Genomic DNA, 22,419 nt, shown 5'->3' with positions numbered 1-22,419 from the left:
ATTACTACAAGGATATTAATATTTTCATGGCTGTAAGTAAGTACTCTAAAATGTACCGAGGGGGGACTGAAATCTTCTCGAGGCTGAGGCGTAGGGTTAGAGCCGGCGTAGCTTTATTTGACGTTCATATGCGCATTGTAATATGCCTACTTGAAAAATAAATATTTCATTTTCATTTTCATTTTTTCATTTTTCATTTTTTCCACTTAGCATGTTTTGTTAAAGTTTTACTCCCATAGTTCCGATCACTACTAATTACCTACATACATACATACATACAATCACGCCTGTATCCCATAAAGGGGTAGGCAGAACACATGAAACTACTAAAGCTTCAGTGCCACTAATTACCTATTTATTCAAAACTAGCTTTTGTGTGATTGAGTACTAAAATAATTCAAACTTTGGCGCCCATTTCACCCCCTTAGGAGGTGAATTTTGAAAAATTCTTTCTTGCTCCTCTGCACCTTATAAGGAACGTACGTGCCAAATTTGGAATCTCTAGGACCAACGGTTTCGGCTGTGCGTTGATATGTCAGTCAGTCAGTTTCTTCTTTTATATATTTAGATGGCAAGATAAGAACGTATTCCAAGGTTAAATTTTATTATATTCCACTACCTAGGTTGTCTGGAAGAGATCGCTCTTTAGTGTGTGGTTGTACATCGCTTCTTGTTTTACCTCTTAAGGTGTTGTGTATACTTTACTTACTATATTGTTTCCTGTATTGAGGTGTGCAATAAAGAGTATTTGTATTGTATTGTATTGTATTCTTACATGGCGGGCAAGCACGGTCGCGTGATAGCTTATCACGTCTGACCGTCCTTTTCGCACTATTTGTAAGTGCGACAGGGACGCACTGACACGATAAGGTTTATCACACTAGTATGTTACGCCCGAGCAAGGCATTTACATCCCATTTGATGCGATTACAATATTTTGCTTAACCATAGATAATTTGGTCAGCTAACTTGCCTAATAGATCCTTGGACCGTTTCGTCGGCGCCCTAAAAGTAACAAAATGGCTGTTGCGTAGGAGCGTAGCTAAAGCAATGCGCGTGAGTTGAATGAGGGATGTGGGTATGAGCTCAGAAAATGTAACTCGATAGTGAGAATATCACGGAAAATGTGCCGTTTGGTTCTAGTAAACAGTTACAATAGGCTACTAGACTCGTATCGAATTTAGTACATCAAGTTATTGTTTTCTGTAGTATTTGACTTGAGAAATCAATATTTATAGCTTGCGGGGATTAAAAGTGCGTGATGGCTGCGTATTTTTAATTAAAGATGTGTGTATGTTTTTTTTTAAATTATGGACTCCGAAAACGGTGTTGGCCAATGGAGTGACGTCACATAATTCAAATCAACTATGGAAATTAGAGGTACTAATCTAATCTTCATAGAAGTAACGGCTGTGACAGTGTCAAATATTTTTTCTAAATATACTGTCGTCATGTCATAGATATTCTATAGATTAATATGGCTGATGTTGTTTTTGCCTGATCACGTAAAAGTAAACTTTAAATATTTTTTTTGCAGGTTTTTAAGTCGTAATAAAATATGGTACTATTTTTTTTCGTTTAATTAGACAATAATTAATAATATAAGACATACTTTGAAAAAGAGTCAAGTAGCCTATTAGGGGGCTTTTCGTTTCTTCGTAGTTTTCGTGATGTTTTGTACAGTTTGTACTCATTGTATCTAACTGGGTACTTACTTAGTTAAAGTCATGCATTAGACATTAAAGAAAGAAAAAATAATGATTTGGTATAATAATAATCACAAAATTTAAATAAAAAAAAAACCCCCGGCACAGTGGGCCGAAAAAAAAATCCCGAAACATGGCTAAGAACACTCCCGATTGATTTAGCTTTCAAACAAAAACAAACTGGATCTAAATCTGTTCATCCGTTCAGGAGCTACGACGCCACAAACAGACACACACAAACAGACAGACAGACACGTCAAACTTATAACATCCCGTCGTTTTTGTGTTGGGGGTTAAAAACATATATGTTGCCATACAAAACAAGTGAATCATGACTGTTGTTATACCTTGGGTTTTGGATAATCGCTCGACCACCTAAAATAGTTTTTGTGGTACGTTGACCCAAAAAGTCCATAAAAGTATTTTGATCGATTGAGTTGTTTTGAAGATTTTACGAAAATTTATAATATCCATTAAGTGATACTTGAGCTACTACATATTCGAAAACGCTCCGATTTTCGAATGAATTTGATCAGATAATCTATGTTGTCAAAATATTTCGCTTGTACTGTTTTGGTAAGCCTCAGATTTTGATCTCAGTTTGGCCCAAAGGCCCAAAGGTTAGCTGGGCTCAAAGGCCCAAACGTTAGCTTTGCTCAAAGGCCCAAAGATTAGCTGGGTCGCCCTAAGGTTAGCTCGGATGCCTTATGATTTTAAGACCGCCTATTGTATAATTTTTACTGCGAAATAAAATTATAAGGGTTCCGATTTTGTCACTTTGTCTACGGCACCTTAAATGGCAATTGCGTAGGCGCGCGTGAGTGGAATGAAGGTGAATCTTGGCGTTGACGTCAGCGTGAGTAATCTGGCTAAATAAGGATCTCGGCCTCGGACTTTTTCTTCTGATGGCCACAGGTTTTTGCGACTTGCGACACCATAAATGCGAACGCGAGTCAAAAGATAAGAGGGCTATAGGACTGAAATCTTGAATGAAAATTAGTGGTTTGTTCTAGGGATGTCACGAATGTCGCATGTGTCACATTCGCGAATGCGAATGCGAATATCGCTGAATTTCATAAAAAACCAAAATAAAAACCAAGCAATCACCAACAACCCGCTAGGTAAAAATGCTTACTGTTGGTCAAAATGCCGAGTACGAACTTCACGCCGTACGAATTTGAGCTATCTGCGCATGCGCGAGTCAACAGTCGACAAGTAGCAATTGGAGCGGCCGGCGCGGGCGAGGAACAAGCTGCGACTTGCACACATTCGCATTCGCAAAACATTCGCATCGTTTGAAGCGAATGCGAATGTCAATGCAAATGTTTAAAAGAATACGAATCTTTCGCATATGCGAATGCGAATGCAAATATTCGTAACATCCCTAGTTTGTTCAGCCGGCGCAGCTACCTAGCTTATAGCTACTAGTGCCATAGACTTTATTGCATCGGTGCGTCCCTATATCACTTACAAGTAGTGCGAAAAGGACGGCCTGACTTTGTCCATACTAATATTATAAATGGGAAAGTGTGTGTGTGTCTGTTTTGTCCGTCCTTCACGGCAAAACGGAGCGACGAATTGTCGTGATTTTTTAAGTGGAGATAGTTGAAGGGACGGAGAGTGACATAGGCCACTTTCTAACTTGAGCGAAGCCACGGGAAAAAGTTAGTATCCATATATATCGTTTATCACGCAACCGTGCTCGCCTGCTGGATCAGAATATTATTTTAAACATTTCTTCGGCAATTTAGAGGTATATTTGGGGCGATTGGGGGTCAAACCAGCAGGTCTAGCACATGATGGCCGCGGGAGTATGTCGCCGCGAGATAGACTACCTGTCCTTATGTCATTAATACAATTAGACAAAGACGTGTCATCTATCTCGCGGCGACATACTCCCGCGGCCATCATGTGCTAGGCCTACAGTAGCTCCTAAGGACCTCTAATCTATACTGACAGATCAATATCATATCAGAAACAGTCCAAGTACTTGCCACTGCGAGCTAAACCTACTATACTTCAAATCCGAACATAAGAATACTTTTAAAAACAAATCCAAAAAAATAAAATTTTGAAAAAAACCCCGACCGCGACATAGTAGACCGATTTTCATGAAACATGGCTAAGAACACTTCCGACTAACTCAGCTTTCAGACAAAAAAAACTAAATCTAAATCGGTTCATCCGTTCGGGAGCTACGATGCCACAGACAGACACACACACAGACAGACAGACAGACACGTCAAACTTATAACACCCCGTCGTTTTTGCGTCGGGGGTTAAAAATATAATAAGATAACATCTTAACCCTCCTTTTACCGTCGGCATGGGCCATTTTATTCAAAGTTGTCCCCCCCCCCCCCCACTTTTTTTGTAACATGGGTATTTTTTACGCGATTAATACTCAGAATCGCGAGGTTTTTCGATCCTGATAGGAGAAAAAAAATGTCCCAAGATTTCCATACATTTTTTCGAACCTTCCATTCCGTTACCGCCATACAAAATGTATGAAAAAATGGTAACAGAACGGGAAAAAAACCTTGGGACACTTTTTTTATCCTATTAGAATTGAAAGAGCTCGCGACTCTGAGTGGACACCACATAAAAATTTCCAAATCCAAAAAAAGTGGGGTGGACAACTTTGAAAAAAATGGCCCGCATGGTGGGTAAAAATAGAAACACTACATTTGCCCCCATGCACTTGACCGTAGGTACGTCTACGTGTACGTTGTAACAACGTAACCTACTTTTGGCTCACGTAACGACCTCGCGAACGAAAGGCTTTATTATGCTAACTAGTTTTAAAATGCAACGTTGCAGTTCCATTCTGATGGTGACATTGTTTTTATGTTGGTACCTGCTGCATTTATAAACTGAATTAGTAAATTACGATACAAGTGCGGAAAAAGGCAAAGAGTACCATATTTACTGAAAGATCCTGGTACTAGGTTAATTGAGCATTTCTTTTTTTTTTGCCACTTTTATGAAGTGTGATATTTTTGAAAAAAAAATTTGCTATTTCTACTCAGAATTACTAGCTTTTTCAATCCTAGTAGTTAAAAAAATTGTCCCATACAATTTTTTTCTTATTTTGTTACCATTTTCCGTACATGTTGTATGGGGTAACAAAAGAGGAAAGTAACAAAAATGTATGGAAATTCTGGGACACTTTTTGTCTCCCAGTGAGATTGAAAGTACTCGTGATTCTGAGTACAATTTACCTAAAATTCCCTAAAACAATCAAAATTTTTTTATTGGCAAAAAAAAAGAAATGCTCAATTCAACAAGATCCATCTAACCAGAGACAGCAACGGACTTGAAAGCAGTCGCCGTGGCCGTATCGGCCGTGGAGTTATTATTATTACTAGGTTAATTTTTTGTTAGGTCGAAACTTCAGAGGGCCACCTGTACTGAAAACGTTGTACGACACACGTGCGAAAAAGAAATTCATTACTCGTGTCGATTGTATCTTACTTTACTACATCCGATCTCAACGTCATTCTCTAACGTCATTCTTCGGATGTACCTAGTGCAAAGTACCATACAAATATTTATACGGCTATGAATTCTTGTAGATTTATATACATACTAGCTCTTGCCCGCGGCTTCGCACGCGTTAGAAAGAGACAAAAAGTAGCCTATGTCACTCTCCATCCCTTCAACTATCTCCACTTAAAAAATCGCGACAATTCGTTGCTCCGTTTAGCCGTAAAAGACGGACAAACAAACAGAGACACACACTTTCCCATTTATAATATTAAGTTTATATTTATATACATCCATATATACTAGTATACTACCGATCTCGGAAATAGCTCTAACGGTTTCACTAAGTTATGTAAGGGTTTTTTGGGGGGAGAAAAGTCGATCTAGCTTAGTCCAAGCGCGGATCCAGCTTCGTGCCCAGGGGGGGGTCACGTGGTAAAGGCCCGGGGCCCCAGGAGGGGGTCACGTGGTCTATTTGTATGGCCAACTTAGGCTCCAGGGGGGGGGGGTCATGACCCCCATGACCCCCCCCCTGGATCCGCGCATGGCTTAGTCTTAGGAAACGGGAATTTGTGAGTTTTCGAACTTCGAGTGAAGCTCGGTGGCACAGGTACATATTTTATTAAATCTTAACTTCTAGCTACACAAAATAATGTAGTAAACTTCTGTTTTCCCCTGTGTATGATCTAAACAGGATGGATGACGCATCCATTTAGCACATTAGGTATACTGTCATGTAACATCCCGTCGGTTATGTAAAATGTAAGTTGGAGGCTGAATCAATTGGCTCCTACGAGCTCTGTTGTATAATAGTTAGATAGGCAACCTTCCGTGTAGTGTCTGTTAGATTTTTTGTTAGTATCAACAAAGAGGATCGAGTATTATAGAGAGTTACTGTCGAAGTAAAATGTGTAATCACAGTGCATAAGACTGCCATCTCTTGACACAGGCTAAACACTTTTGAACCTCAGTTTTGACAATTTGGCCCATATTCTTAGCTTGATACGTTTAAAATGTCAAATATTAATACCTATTGGCGCCATCTAGCTGAGTGTACCCCAAAGGTGTAATGCCATCTAGGCCACTGTGCCTTTTTCTGTATGGTACTGAGGTACGTTTTTTGCTTAGACTTTATCTGTCTATACGGAGGATATCTTTGGTATCAATAACCAATCAGTTATTGCGATTCAGGAAATAGTTATTTGTTTTACCAATTCGTGGTTTAACTTCTCTGGCGAATTTAAACACGAACAAGATTTTTTTTTTATATTGAACCGCGAGCATAGCAAGTGGTTCGTAAGATGGAAACTTGAGTCTTGTTGAGTTTTTTTGCCACCTTATAACACTCACAGCACAAGAACCCTTTAGGCATAAAGTTTACATTTATTCTTTGGTCCTTCGGACCTGATTCGAGGGTCCAATACATGTTATACATGGTCCTTAAAACATTACAATAATAGGCTAGTTTCCTACTAGTCAAATCAGCTTCTTTTTAAGAACCGTCAAAACGATTTACTAATATGGAATTACTGTGAAATACTGAGGAGTGACGTCACGGTCACATCATTTACTTTATATCTTTCTCTTTGACTTATTAAATAGAAATTATGTTTAAACATAACTACTGTCCATATTTTTCTTTCAATTATGCGGTGCTTTATTTCGTGCACTGCAAAAAATATTTTATTTTAAGTATAGGAAACTAGCCTATTCTTGGTAATGACTTGGAAATGAAGGAAAACATCGTGAGGAAACCGAACTAATTCCGATAAGGCCTAGTTACCCTTCTGGTTGAAAGGTCAGATGGCAGTCGCTTTCGTAAAACTCAAATCTTGGGATTAGTGGTCACAGCAGACTCCAAGCTCCCATGAGCCGTACAAATGGATAACGCAAGAAGGATGAGTTAGATACCTATACCTTATACACACGACTAAAACCGTTTCAAAGTAAACTACATTCTTAGATTACCTCGGCTCAGCCTTCGCACCTCAAACCAAACACTTTAATTGTTTACTAACCAAACCGAACCGAAACAAACATTACGAAAAACTAACAAACGGAACTAACGTTTCGTCAATCGAGAACGGTTTACAACTTGACAGGTTGTTTATTTTCTTTAGGAACTGGCACTTTGGTCTTTGTAACAAGAAATACAACGACTGTATCCCATAAAGGGGTAGGCAGAGCACATCAATTTACCCAAGCGCTTCTATGACATTTGACGAGTTAGTTGATATTTCATGACAGTGCGTACAGTCTGACCAAAAAGGCCTGGCTCAGTTGGTAGTGACCCTGCCTGCTAAGCCGCGGTCCTGGGTTCGAATCCCGGTAAGGGCATTTATTTGTGTGATGAACACAGATATTTGTTCCTAGGTCATGGATGTTTTCTATGTATATAAGTATGTATTTATCTATTTAAGTACGTATATCGGCGCTTAGCACCCATAGTACAAGCTTTGCTTAGTTTGGGGCTAAGTTGATCTGTGTAAGGTGTCCCCAATATTTATTTATTTAAAGAGTAGAAATAAAAAATAAAAATTGGTTGTCTGTAAAGTCGGTTTACGGACGGTAGTTTGACGTCAAACATTACAGTTGCGCTCTCGCTTACGGAACGGGACAATGACGTCATCTTTTTCGACGTTGTCACGTCAAAAGTGGCAATCTTAGTGTCGTCCCGTTTTCTCACACATTGATTTGAAAGGATGACACTACAATGTCGTCGCTTTTTCATTTCTATCCTTTTTACATCAAATAAAGCGATTGTCAAGTTACCCGATTTTACATGTTTAATATGTTAAACATATTATGAAAATTCTGTCAGTTTGAACTGACATGTTACATACAAATCTTTTTTAAGATTATGAATTTTTAACTTAAGTGGCACTGGGCTAGACACGTCTGCCGCATGCATCCTGAAAGGTGGGCCAAAATGGTTACCGAGTGGGAACCCACGGACTACAATAGATGGATGGTGTAGGTTGGGGTTTGGGGTTCAGGCAGACCAAAAAGGAGATGGTGCGACGACCTGGAATTTTTTTATCCCAACTGGTGGGGAAATGCGAGTGATAGGGTCGAATGGAGGAAGAGAGGGGAGGCCTTTGCCCAGCAGTGGGACACTAAAGCAGGCTAAAAAAAAATATATGTTAGTGTCTCACGGTTTTTTTTTTTTAGTATGAATAGGCAGACGTTTGACCACGGTAGTCTTGTTTTTAAAATTCCATACGTAATTTAAGGAAAGTGATGATGATGAGATGCAAGTGATGCAAAACTAATTGTAGGTGCCTCAATACAAAAAAAAGATAAGCGAACTCAAAGGTAATAAAACTTTGAATTAAATTAATTGGAAAACATTATTAAAAGAACATTTCCGCATGCCATCAAAGACTAGCATTCCACGCATAACGATCAGTCGAATGATGCGCCAGCGATGTTATAAACTTGGTTGTTTAGTTGCCATATAAATGATTGCTGTGCGCACGAGTCGAACCTTCAGACGATCCTCTAGAATAGGTACTTAATTACCTAAAGTGGGTAGCAAGTGGACTTTAAAAGGAGCATTATCTATCATGGTTATTTAACTTAACAATGCCTTAAATTTAAAGATTTAATTAATAGAGCTAAATAGAAATGTTATACATCTGGGCCATTGTTTTTCAAAGTTGTCCAGTGTCCACCCCACTTTTTTTGGATATGGAAATTTTTATGTGTTTTCCACTCAGAATCGCGAGCTCTTTCAATCCTAATAGGAGAAAAAAAAAATTCCCAAGTTTTTTTCCCATTCCGTTACCATTTTTTCATACGTTTTGTATGACGGTAACGGAATGGAATGTTTGAAAAATGTGTGGAAATATTGGGACATTTTTTTTCTCATATCAGGTTCGAAAGACCTCGCGATTCTAAGTATGAATCGCGTAAAAATACCCATGTTACAAAAAAGGGGGGTGGACACTTGGACAGCTTTAAAAAAATGGCCCACATTGGTTTTAATACTTTTAATCCATACCCCATACAAACGGGAAAGTGTGTGTCCATATATGTTTGATTGTTTGTCTTTCACGGCAAAACGGAGCGACGAATTGACGTGATTTTTTTAAGTGGAGATAGTTGAAGGGATGGAGAGTGACATAGGCTACGTTTTGTCTCTTTCTAACGCGAGCGAAGCCGCGGGCAAAAGCTAGTACTTTTAATAAATGACCTTATGGTCGTAACACACTGTATAAGCCTCTACATGAATTTTTGACGTTTGAATACGGTATCTACTCGATATAACAAAAAATGTGCATAGAAAACATCCATGACTCAAGAACAAATATCTGTGCTCAACACAAAAAAATGTCATTACCGGGATTCGAACCCAGTACCGCGGCTTAGAACTCTGGATCGGCAATACTCGCCTCGGCTGCGCAAGCGCAGGTAATGCCGAGCACTTGCGTAGATGCGATGCGTATCACGCTCGCCGGTTACGTAACGTGACCGTCGCGAACCCAGTAAAGGGCAGCGCACACATAATAGAAAAGTGTCGGTAAAATAAAGAAAATGTGAAAAATATCAAAGTTTACCTACTTTGGTCGACAATAGATATCAAATAAATAAATAAATAAATCTTACACAGATTGACTGAGTCCCATGGTAAGCTCAAGAAGGCTTGTGTTGTGGGTACTCAGACAAGACAACGATATATATAATATACAAATACCATAGAAAACATCCATGACTCAGGAACAAATATCTGTGCCCATCATACAAATAAATTCCCTTACCGGGATTCGAACCCGGAACCGCGGCGTAGCAGGGTCACTACGCGCTAGGCCAGACCGGTCGTCAAATTAGTTAGAATGAACCACCATTTTATGGTTTAGCTCTAATAATTCGATAGACTGCAGTTGATAGCATTTTTACGTTTGTACGGTTTTTTTTTCAACCCCCGACGCAAAAACGACGGGGTAAGTTTCATATGTGTCTGTCTATCTGTGTGTGTGTCTGTCTGCGGCATATTAGCTTCCGAACGGATGAACCGATTTAGATTCAGTTTTTTGTGTTTGAAAGCTGAATTAGTCGGGAGTGTTCTTAGCCATGTGTGATAGAAATCCGTCCACTATGTCAGGAGTTTTTTCAAAATTTTATTTTTGTGGTTATGTTATTTATTACATAGATCAAATATTTCTTGTTAATCTTTTATAATTTACCTCTCTGTCTTAAATCGTATACCTACAACCATGTTTGGCTCAGATTTCTTTGGGTCTGTGACTGACCTTTTAGGTTTAAGAGAACTCTGAGATCGCTGAACGATTTTTAGGGTTCCGTAGCCAAAATGGCAAAAACGGAACCCTTATAGTTTCGTCATGTCCGTCTGTCCGTCTGTCCGTCTGTCCGTCTGTCCGTCTGTCACAGCCGATTTACTCGGAAACTATAAGTACTACAGTGATGAAATTTGATGGGAATATGTGTTGTATGAACCGCTACAAAATTATGACACTAAATAGTAAAAAAAGAATTGGGGGTGGGGCCCCCCATACATGTAACTGAGGGATGAAAATTTTTTTTTCGATGTACATACCCGTGTGGGGTATCAATAGAAAGGTCTTTTAAAATGATATAAAGTTTTCTAAAAAACATTTTTCTTAAAGTGAACGGTTTTTGAGATATCAGCTCTCAAAGTCGTAAAAAGTATGTCCCCCCCCCCTCTATTTTTATAACTACGGGGTATAAAATTCTAAAAAAAATAGAGGTGATGCATGCTAATTAACTCTTTCAACGATTTTTGGTTTGATCAAAGTATCTCTTATAGTTTTTGAGATAGGTTGATTTAACTGTAATTTTGGCAGGTGTATAAATTGACATAATAAGTTTATTATATTTGCTGCTACGGAACCCTTTGTGCGCGAGCCCGACTCGCACTTGGCCGGTTTTTATTCATTTATCCTACCATCAAAATACGAGTACTATCAGACTATGGGCCATTTTTTTTTAAATTGTCCACCCCACTTTTTTGTAACATGGTTATTTTTTACGCGATTAATACTCAGAATCACGAGGTCTTTCGATCCTGATAGGAGAAAAAAAATGTCCCAAGATTTCCATACATTTTTTCCTTCCATTCCGTTACCGCCAAACAAAATGTATGAAAGAATGGTAACGGAATGGGAAAAAACCTTGGCACACTTTTTTTTTCCTATTAGAATTGAAAGAGCTCGCGATTCTGAATGGAAGCAACATAAAAATTTCTAAATCCAAAAAAAAGTGGGGTGGACAAAATTGAAAAAAAAAAAAGGCCCCTATCTAGCAATACACTCAGCCGTTCACTGTGCGTTGTGCTTTGCGCATGCGCCTTGTGACAGCACAATGGGGCTGTCAAGATGTCCGCTAATATACGCGTCTGTCAAACTGTCTACCGTCGACTAAATATAGAATTAGAGTCAATGCCTCTTTATTTTAACTTACAGGTATTTACATTCTATTTACTTAATAGATTTTTTGGTTTGTAGATTTTTTTAGGTATTAATTTTAAAAACGTTTTCTTACAAGCCATCTGTTTGGTGTTTCTTCCCTCTTGAAATGATGGCGTTTATAATATCACTACATAGTATAAAACAAAGTCGCTTTCTCTGTCCCTATGTCCCTATGTATGCTTAAATCTTTAAAACTACGCAACGGATTTTGATGCGGTTTTTTTTTAATAGATAGAGTGATTATAGAGGAAGGTTTACATGTAGGTATAATACCCGTGCGAAGCCGGGGCGGGTCGCTAGTAATATAATAATTATAATAGTTTCTTGTCCTTAACAACTATTTTTAAATCCAAAAAGCAGTTAAAATTCCGTCGTGAACAAAGTTTCGATTTGGAACATACTTCTTTCTAGTGTCAGCCTGGCTGTCTATCAGTATCTATATAATAACTGTTTTAAGTGGAAGTTCACGTATCAATACGTTTATTCTAATCTAAGATATGGCTTCAAACTTAGGGGGTGTTTATTAACTTATTATAGTAAGTTGCCTACGTTTTCTTATCATGGATACATTCGCTCTGAGTCAAGATATGGTGTAATATTATGGGGACACTTTACTAACTTTAAAACACTTTTCTTTGGATGTGTTAGTCACTTTTATCAGTGGACAACTGGACATGGTATTATTAGTATTGCAGCCCTTCAAAGGCCAAGCGCGGATCCAGCTTCGTGCCCGGGGGAGGGGGGGGGGTCACGTGGTAAAGGCCCAGGCCCCAGGGGGGATCACGTGGTCTGTTTGTATGGCCAACCTAGGCTCCAGGGGGGGGGGGGGGGGTCATAGCCCCCATGACCCCTCCTGGATCCGCGCATGTCAAAGGCCCTTACATAGCCAGTAGTTCTACGGTCTGTTGTACCTATCAAGGATTATTTATATAAGATTTACAGTCTTCATACTAAGAATCGTACCTCGATTTTTTAGCGCCACCTATTAAATACTGACATAACTACACTGATGATGCCTACAAATTTATATTTTTCAAAATGTGTATTGACGTGATATCATGGTATTCAAATAAAGATATATGGTCATTTGTTCTTCTAAAAAATGGGGTAAATTGTGGCGTAGGCGAGAGGCTGGCAACCTGTCACTGCAATGTCACAGTTTCGTTTTCTTTCAACCCCTTATTTTCCAAGAGTGGCACAGTAACTTTAGCAGTTTCATGTGCTCTGCCTACCCCTATATGGGAAACAGGCGTGATTGTATGTTGTAGGTATGTTATGTTATGTTGTGTATGTTCTTCTAAAAAATATTTGGGGAAAATATGATATTGGCCAATCGCGCAAAGTGAAGCGCAATTTTTTACACTTCAGGGGTACGCTTTTTTGTATGGGCTTTGTCACAGTCAGTATTTAATCGTTCTTGGTTGTACTCACGTTGTCAGTGGACATGGTATTGCAGCCCTTGAGCGGCAAAGTGTACTGCAGGTCCCCTCGCTTCTCCACGTACTCTCGCAGACAGGATGAGTTGCTGCCCAGGCCTGCTGGGTAGACTATACCGTTGAATGTGTCGTAGAGACTGTGGAAATAAAGTAGAGTCAGAAAGAGTCAAATAATGAAGCGTTTTCAAGTAAAATCTATCACATCGTCGATTACAATAAGTAGTTTGCTCGTATACAAATTGGCATCTGTTAGAAGGTTATTATGCTTAGGGTCACTTGCACCAACGAAAATGGAGGGTTAACCCGAGGTTAACCCACCATTTTATATGGAATTTGAAGTTTTTAAATGTGTATAATAATAATAATAATATTTATTTATTTCATAAAGATAACATTGATCTCATTATTGTTAGTAATCGCTTATAAAATAATGTTAGTACTTAAAAACTAGATTCGATTTCACATTTAATATTATTTTGTTAAATACAGGACAGCACACATGATTTGCAATCATCTTTAGGATGCTGTTTGGGCTGTTCCTCGTTCTGTTCAGTAGTGACGCTGCCTATGTATGTATATACATAGAATTTATAGATGATTTAAAAAATGGTTTATCTTTACAGCACTTACTTACGTCTATTGAACAAAAAAGAGTTATTTTTCGTAAAAAAAAATCTAGGCCTTACCTGTCTCCAAACACAGAGTTGTGCGCTAGCGTGATGGTGACATGCATGCTGTCTCGCTCGCACGCGACAGCCAGCGTGTCTAAGGGAGCGAGAGAGCCTGGCCACGGTGTCGTGTCCTCGTCTGTCGCTTTCGCTATCGCTGTTGTGGATAGCTCTGAAAAAAAAAGGTTTTATTAATTAGAATTTTAAAAAATCAAATTAGTTATGGACACCACATGCCAAATATTTTTTAAATTTGCCTCTTTTATCCCTCTAAATAATATCTAAAGGTTGTCAGGAAGAGATCGCTTATAATAGGGATAAGACCGCCTGTTGTTACCTCTGTTTAATAGGCTGCATGCCTCCTAGTCAAATCAATCTTTTTAAGAACTGTCAAAACGAATTTGAATGAATTGCTAATATGGACTTTATATGAAATCGAATTGAGTGACGTCACGGTCAACTCAGTTACTTTATATATTTCTACCTGACTTATTAAATTGAAATTGGATTTAAAAATAACTTCTGTCCATGTTTTTCTTATGCTTTATTTCGTGCATGTTATAACATATTTTTCCCCTCACTAGCTCGGAAACACGTGTTTTGTCCTTTAATACCAGCGGGTAAAAACGCATTTTATCCACTAGTGGGTAAAGTAATTTGACCTTGAATAAAGTCAAATTAACTGCTTTAACATTGATAAAAATAGGTGAATCTAGTAAAAAAGATGATTTACCACCTGTGGAACTACTGGAAGCAGTGATAAACGCATTTTTTGCGTTGTAGTTTCCTCGCTATAGTGAGGGGAAAAGTTTTGTGTTACACTCGGGTGCAAATGTATTTTACTTCTCGTGTGTTAAAAAACTCGCAAGTTCAGGATTCTATTCTCGAACCACTCGCTTCGCTCGTGGTTCAACTATAGAATCCTTTCACTTGCTCGTTTTTCAATTCCACGCTCGGCGTTAAAATACAACTTTGCCCCCTTGTATAACAAATAACTATTATTTTAACTACAGTCAAGTTCCCTATTGTTTTGTTTCTTGTGCTTTACTTGTAAAGTAAACTATGTGAGGTGTGCAATAAAGAGTATTGTAAATTGTACTGTAAGGGCATTTTCAGAATTGGGGACCCCCCAATTAGCGTAAGTCATTAAAAAAAAATGAACTCACTGTCAGGTTTGTGACGTGCCATTTGACCTTCCAACCCGAAGGGTAACTAGACTAACTAGGCCTTATTGGAATTAGTCGGCTTTCCTCACGATGTTTTCCTTCACCGAAAAGCGACTGGCAAATATCAAATGACATTTCGTACATAAATTCCGAAAAACTCATTAGTACGAGCCGGGGTTCGAACCCGCGACCTCGGTATCGAAAGTCGCACGCTCTTACCGCTAGGCCACCAGCGCTTGCTTTTTCTGTATACACGGTGAAATTTAATCGACAATCAGGAACCAATTTTTCTTATTCAGTAATCGATGGCAATTACATTTATGTGGCACTTACACGAATTTAAGTTATTTTTATCATACCTAATTTAAAAAAGTTAAATCAATTTTTATTTGAATTTTATTGTCACCCTACCAGTGGTGTAAGTTAAATAAGTTCAAAACCTCTTTCGCAAGTAAGTCATAGCAAAAATATGTAAACATTAATGGCTGAAAACTGACAATTTTTCATCGTCAACTTCATAAATCACACACGTCTGGTCTGTCAAATTCCCCGCCATCGCGTAGTACGCGTAAATGTAGGATGTCCAACTGTTAATGTATCCAGTGGCTATTACCTAATTTCAATGATATCATTAACTGTTATTAATTAGATAGTGAAGTAAATTTGATGAGGCCTCGCGTATTGAATTCCAATTATGTTAAATATTAATATTTTTCGACTCCTGATTACCGATTAAATTTCACCGTGTATATCCGTAAATGTAACTGTATTTTTTACACGGATAAGTAGCTTTGTATACGCTATACAAAGCTAGTAAACGCCTAACGTTTTCTGTACCATCATCTACCTTAAATGTTGGTTCTTGGTTCCGCTTCACATACAGTAACAGTATGCTTTCTACCACAGTATAAGTTACTACACAGTATATAGATGTCAGTAGTCACGAATCCTATCCACACTGTGGTAAGGAGGAGACAAGCTTACACTTACTATGCATCATGTACGCGGCAACGCGATATGATACAAATTCGGTAGATACTGTTTGAGAGAAGATGAACTCAAGGATGTCGAACTTAAAGATGTCCTTCTGTTCTGCAGGAAAACGAGAAGATTTGAGGAGAGAAGTGTGGGAGGGCAGCCGGGACAGTAACCTGCAGCTCCAACTCCAGGGAATTGACGCATCATGTGATCGATAGCCCGCCCTACGCTACATTTACATTTACTACACAGTATAAAAAAGGCAGGGAAACACTATCAACTTTATTTTTTGTAAAGATGGGCTTACTAAGTCCGAATAGGATTCACAACCCTACCTTATAAACCCAGTTTGTCAATTTAAACGCACAATTCTACGAGTGACGTCAATAACTTGTAAAATGTTAAATTGATAACACTAAGCTGTAGTTAAAATTAATTACCTATATCATCATGATCGCAGAACAGGATAAATTGTGGGCGGTTTTTCTTCCATGCATTTAAAAACGAATTTATCGGAAGAAACAAAACAATAAATATAGGCAGATCAAGCTATACTATACTGGCATCGATATTGCTAACACGGACTACGCAAAATGATATTTTAAATTATGATGTCCTTTATTTAAAGCTAGAAAGCTTTAATTGAAAATCACCCTACAATGTGGCACCTTTTAGTAAAAAAAGTCACATATCATGCCGTGGAAAATATGAATAATTAACCCACTATGGTACTCGTACTGGCCATACCTACAGCTGTAACCATACCAATCAATATACTGTATATCATACTTGTACTGTGATCCACATGTTACCTTAGCTACTAATTTGTGATGCTTTCTGCGTTCAAATCTTTATGGTCTACATAATTATGGTATGACATATAATTTGCGTAATTTTATGTTGAAAAAATCCGTTGGTAGACCTTAGAGTAAATAGAGCAAAGAATTAATCGAATCAGGAAGTAAATATTACTTTATAAACTTTAAATAAATGTCATATACAAAGAAAAAGTGACCAGGGCCTCCAGTGTTCCGAGCTGGAATCGAACCAGCGTACTCCGCTTACCGGGCGAATGCCTGAACCGCTCGGCCATCGGTACACGAAGGCAAGGGTCGAAATTTCCAAGTATATGACATTCCCGAAGGCTCGTGGCGCCCTCTGCCATCCCTGAGGTAAAACAGTATGGTTCGACCTCCTAGCTGAATTAACTCAGGTGATTACAAGCACATCACAAGCTAGCGAAAGAGAGATGGCGCTGCCATTAATACGCTCTAAGAACAAATGAAATTATTTTAAAAATACGGGTTAAAATATTTTCTATGAAAAAAAAATAATTTGTTCTTAGAGTAAATATTACTTATTAACAACTAGCTTAATAGGTACCTACCCTGGCTTCCCACGGGTAGTTCAGATAATTTTACAAAATTTTAGCATACTACAATCCATATTAATATTATAAATGGGAAAGTGTCTGTTTGTTTGTCCGTCTTTCATGGCAAAACGGAGCAACGAATTGACGTGGTTTTTTATGGTGGTGGTGTTGGAGATAGTTGAAGTGATGGAGAGTGACATAGGCTACTTTTTGTCTCTTTCTAACGCGAGCGAAGCCGCGGGCAAAAGCTAGTACTTAATATCTCAAGAAAAACTCATTAATAATGAAAACTGCCTAAAAATCCGTTTACTTAGTAGTTTTAAGTTAATGGGCATTTTCAAAAATTGGTTAACTCGATGTCAGTTTTGTGACGACAAATTAAGAATGAAATTTGTCTAAAAACCAACTTTTTCATGTTCTAAATGTAGATTATTGCTTATAATTTACGTAATTAACACAAAAGCAATAATTTTATTGAATTTTTTTTCAGTAATTTAGGGTCCCAATGTTTGAAAATGCCCTAATGCTTAATTGATTTTGATGATTTGATGATTTTTGATTTTGCGACCATAGAAAACCATCGCACATAGGTACAGTCAACCAATTGGACTCCTAGGCCACTCTACAACCATGTCAAAATGACAAGTAGTAAGAGATTTCTTACAATCTGATTTATGACGTCACTATGACATAGTTCTACAGTGGCCTAGGGTTCCAATTGGTTGACTGTACAAGTATGTTTCAAATGATTACATTAAATAAATACATTTAGGGCCACTTGCACCAATCACTTAGCTCAGGGTTAGTGGGCTGTCAACTGTGAAATTCCATATAAAATGGTGCGTTAACCCCCGGGTTAACACTCCATTTTTGTTGGTGCAAGTGGCCCTTAGGTAACTACGGATATAGACATAAGAAATGTGATTTAGGGCCGCTTGCACTAACGAAAATGGAGGGTTAACCCGAGAGTTAACCCACCATTTTACTAACCCTGAGTTAAGTGGTTGGTGCAAGTGGGCCTTAGAATTATTATTTTTAATTTTCTAAATAAAAAAATAAAAAATAGGAACTTTATCAAACTGGAATTTAAAATACCTACATATTAACTAAGTTCAGTTTGTAAACAACTTCTTTCCTAATATTTTTAATCCGCCGTTATATTATGATGTTATGTCGTCAAAGTTAAAAATATAACGTTACGCAAACATAAAATGTTTATTGAGGTAGCGGTATTTTATCACGAACTGGTTTTTTTGCCATTTAAATATGTTTTAAATATGAAATACACGAGCCAAGAAATATTTAAAGTGAGGGAGTGTCACAATAAATAAAAAATATATATACACCGTGTTTTGTTTGTTTTCCGTTAAATTTGACACTTAGCTAGGTTCATTATCAGGAACCACCCTGTATATCACTTTTAGTTAAATTCGCAAAAAAAAAAATTGTCAATTTCATACATAATAAATGAATTTATTAGTGTGAGAGATCCTTAAAAATAACATTCAAGTTAGTGTCAAGTGATAGACGGCACATGTCGAAACAAATAACATTAGGAATTGGTAAAGGCTGTCACACACGTGTTCAGTAATTATCTTTATTTCTTTAATAACTCGATAACCGTAAGAGTTAAGACGCTAGTTTCTTAGAGAAATTAATTGTATTTGATCTAAAGAACCTTCCCTTAAATTTAACGGAATTCAATAAAATTTTAATTCAATTAATTTAATATTGTACAGTAATTCTACATTAATTATGACGTGGCCACACTTGTTTTATAGCGAGTTTGCTAGAGCGATTTTTTGAGGAATTTTGCTATGTGCGCAAAAAGAATAATAGGTAATGTATTAAAAAATGTAAGTTTTAGGAATATAGGTCAATATTTCGCGGAATTTCCGATCCCTATGAGACTTTGCACAATAAAAGTTTATTACTAAAAAGTTTTTATTTAAAATTAAATAAATAAATAAAGTAAATAAATATTACAGGACATTCTTACACAGATTGACTGAGGCCCACAGTAAGCTCAAGAAGGCTTGTGTTGTGGGTACTCAGACAACGATATATATAGGTAATATATAAATACTTTTATACATAGAAAATATCCATGGCTCAGGAACAAATATCTGTGCTCATCACACAAATAAATGCCCTTACCGGGATTTGAACCCAGGACCGCGGTGCAGCAGGCATCACTACCGACTGCGCCAGACCGGTCGTCAAAAAATTCCCTCACAAAAGGGTCCTTTAGACGAAGTACGCCACATCACACAAAAACCCAACACTAGGGCGTTTCTTGCATTAAACGTGTCTCGATATCGGCGCAGGCGCCGGGTCAACGACCCCCCGTCCGGTTGCGGGTCTCGCCATTTGATTGTCTTTTTTTGACGAAGGGGGAAGGGGGGAGGTAATGATTTTGAAGTGGTTTGAAGGTTCTAGAGTTCCGGCTAAAATGTCAACTACCTAGATGGTTATTCAACTTAGCTATGGTTTGGTAGATGAGAGAGGCATACTTACTCGTTTTTTCACGATAAAAATGGAGATAAATTTATTTTATTCACATTTTTAACTTTTAAGATACGAATCGAATAGAGAAGCGAATTATCGAACTCCGAGCGAAGGTCGCCCAGGTTACCCGGGTACTATTTATGTATAATATTTGATGTGTACTCGTAATCTATCTAATATCTGATACATTTCTTTCTTAATACATTTAGCTGGTATAAAACCTTAGCGACGCTTTACGTAGATCATTGATTTTAATGATAGTCTAACCCTAGCAAACATGCCTTAGGGTAGGACTAAGTTTATTCTATTTTCAAAGTTGAGCATGCCTTGCCATGAAACATATCATTATAATATGGCTGCAAGCTAAATTGTAAATATTGCTACAAAACGTTACTTTTTATTGGTCGTATTTTAATTTATCGCTACTCGTTTCGAAATTCCTTTTTTCGCACTTTTAATGTAGGTAATGTACCTATTAATCAAAGTTCGGTAAACTGTGGGTATAAAACAGTAGTTTTTTGCCAGTTTCGGGGTTTTTTCATTCAAGGCCCCGTGCCCCGTAGCCGAATGGCATTGGCATTTCTGCGATGCCAAACGCCGCAGAAATGGAATCTATCTCTATCGCGCTTGCGTATTGGCGCGACAGAGCATTTCTCCGGCGTTTGGTGTCGTAGAAATGCCATTCGGCTACGGGGCCAAAAGTAATTGTAATATAGTTATTTGTTATACAAGGGGGCAAAGTTGTATTTTAACGCCGAGTGTGGAATTGAAAAACGAGCAAGTGAAAGGATTCTATAGTTGAACCACGAGCGAAGCGAGTGGTTCGAGAATAGAATCCTGAACTTGCGAGTTTTTTAACACACGAGAAGTAAAATACATTTGCACCCGAGTGTAACACTATAGCGAGGAACCTACAACGCAAAAAATGCGTTTTTCACTGCTTCCAGTAGTTCCACAGGTGGTAAATCATCTTTATTACTAGACTCACCTACTTTTATAAAGTTTAAAGCAGTTAATTTGACTTTATTCAAGGTCAAATTACTTTACCCACTAGTGATAAAATGCGTTTTTACCCGCTAGTTATCAAAGGACAAAACACGTGTTTCCGAGCTATAGTGAGGGGAAAAATTTATTATTTGATTAATTTAATTGATAGAAAATATTTCAATTTGTATTTTTTAAGTAGTCATCTAAGATTACCTAACCTACTCATAGTGTTGTGTTCCTGCTGGTGAGTAAGGCTGCCAGAGCTCAACGAGGGTGCGGTGCTGCGGTGTGCTGGTGACGGAAGGATCTACGGAACTAATTTGTTCCGTCTATTGTCCTTTGAGTTGTCGGCAACCCGAACCCTCCTTGGAACTTGTGCACTCCTTTTTGCTGCGTGCTTAACACAGCAAAAGGGAGTGTAAAAGTTTCTAATGAGTTGGCAACGCGCATGTGACACTCCTTGAGTTGCAGGCGTCCATATAGGTTACGGTGACTGCTTTCCATCAGGCGGACCTTATTCTTGTTTGCCACCGACGTAGTATTAAAAAAAAACCATTTCTACTTTTTTTTGCCAAGCTGTAAATAGCTACATGCAGCATAAGGAATATAAGGAACCTTCTCCAATTGAAAGTCACATACGTAAGCATTTCTTTTTTTTGCCACTTTTATGAAATGGGATACTTTTGAAAAGGATATGGTATTTCTACTCAGAATCACTAGCTTTTTCAATCCTACTAGTAGTTAAAAAATTGTCCCATACGATTTTTAACCCCCGACGCAAAAACGAAGGGGGGTGGCGAAGTTTGACGTGTCAGTCTGTGTGTATGTCTGTCTGTCTGTCTGTCTGTCTGTCTGTTTGTCTGTCTGTCTGTGTGTGTGTCTGTCTGTGGCATCGTAGCTCTCGAACGGATGAACCGATTTTGATTTAGTTTTTTTTATCTGAAAGCTGAGTTAGTCGGGAGTGTTCTTAGCCATGTTTCATGAAAATCGGTCCACTAGGTCGCGGTCGGGGGTTTTTTCAAAATTTTAATTTTGTGGTTATTCTTATTTTGTTACCATTTCCCGTACATGTTGTGTGAGGTAACAAAGGAGGAAAGAAACAAAAATGTATGGAAATTCTGGGACACTTTTTGTCTCCCAGTAAGTTTGAAAGTACTCGTGATTCTGAGTACAGTTGACCTAAAATCCCCTAAAACAATCAAAATAAAAATAATGGCAAAAAAAAAGAAAGTCACATGTATAGTCTGACAAGTTACCTGTGGCAGTCGGGAGCTGTTTTGACCGCGCGGTCGCTAGAAGCGACAGGACTAGAAGTATACTCCACATGGCTCAGTCTGTAACAAGTAAAACATATATTATTACTTAAATTATTATTACATAAGCACACATAAAAAAAAACACAAAAAAAAATTGCATCAATATGACTAAGAAAATTATCGAGAGTTCTTTGTCAGTGTAGTGAATTAGGCCCCCGTATTCTATAATAGAAAAAAAAGCAAAAAGTTTCTCTCCGGCGGGGAATCGAACCCCGGTCTCCCGCGTGACAGGCGGGGATACTTACCACTATACTACCGAAGATTTATTAGAGATGACGAAATAAGCTATCAATATTTGCAAAGTATTCAAGGTCGTTAGACGCACAGTGTATCGCGTATTTCTTATC

The 22,419-nt window shown here is 38.0% G+C and overlaps 1 protein-coding gene and 1 non-coding gene across 3 annotated transcripts in view; both read right to left on the bottom strand.

Annotated features, from left to right (window-relative positions):
- Positions 1–22,419, bottom strand: part of LOC125238573 (cuticlin-4) — a 98,218-nt gene that overhangs the window by 23,201 nt on the left and 52,598 nt on the right. For both annotated transcript variants that reach the window (XM_048145913.1, XM_048145912.1), the window contains exons 2-4: positions 22,013–22,090; positions 13,764–13,917; positions 13,073–13,214 (exon numbers count right to left, since the gene is read on the bottom strand). In XM_048145913.1, the coding sequence (XP_048001870.1) occupies positions 13,073–13,214; positions 13,764–13,917; positions 22,013–22,082 (366 nt within the window). In that variant the 5' untranslated portion in view covers positions 22,083–22,090. The remainder of the gene's footprint in view (positions 1–13,072; positions 13,215–13,763; positions 13,918–22,012; positions 22,091–22,419) is intronic.
- On the bottom strand, positions 22,263–22,334 carry Trnad-guc. The gene has a single exon. It is a non-coding gene; the product is annotated as a tRNA-Asp (tRNA).

The sequence above is a fragment of the Leguminivora glycinivorella genome, chromosome 24 (assembly GCF_023078275.1).
Source record: "Leguminivora glycinivorella isolate SPB_JAAS2020 chromosome 24, LegGlyc_1.1, whole genome shotgun sequence".
NCBI classification, from domain to species: Eukaryota; Metazoa; Arthropoda; class Insecta; order Lepidoptera; family Tortricidae; genus Leguminivora; species Leguminivora glycinivorella.
The sequence above is the reverse complement of the archived record's forward strand: the minus strand, read 5'-3'. Positions and strand labels throughout refer to the sequence as shown.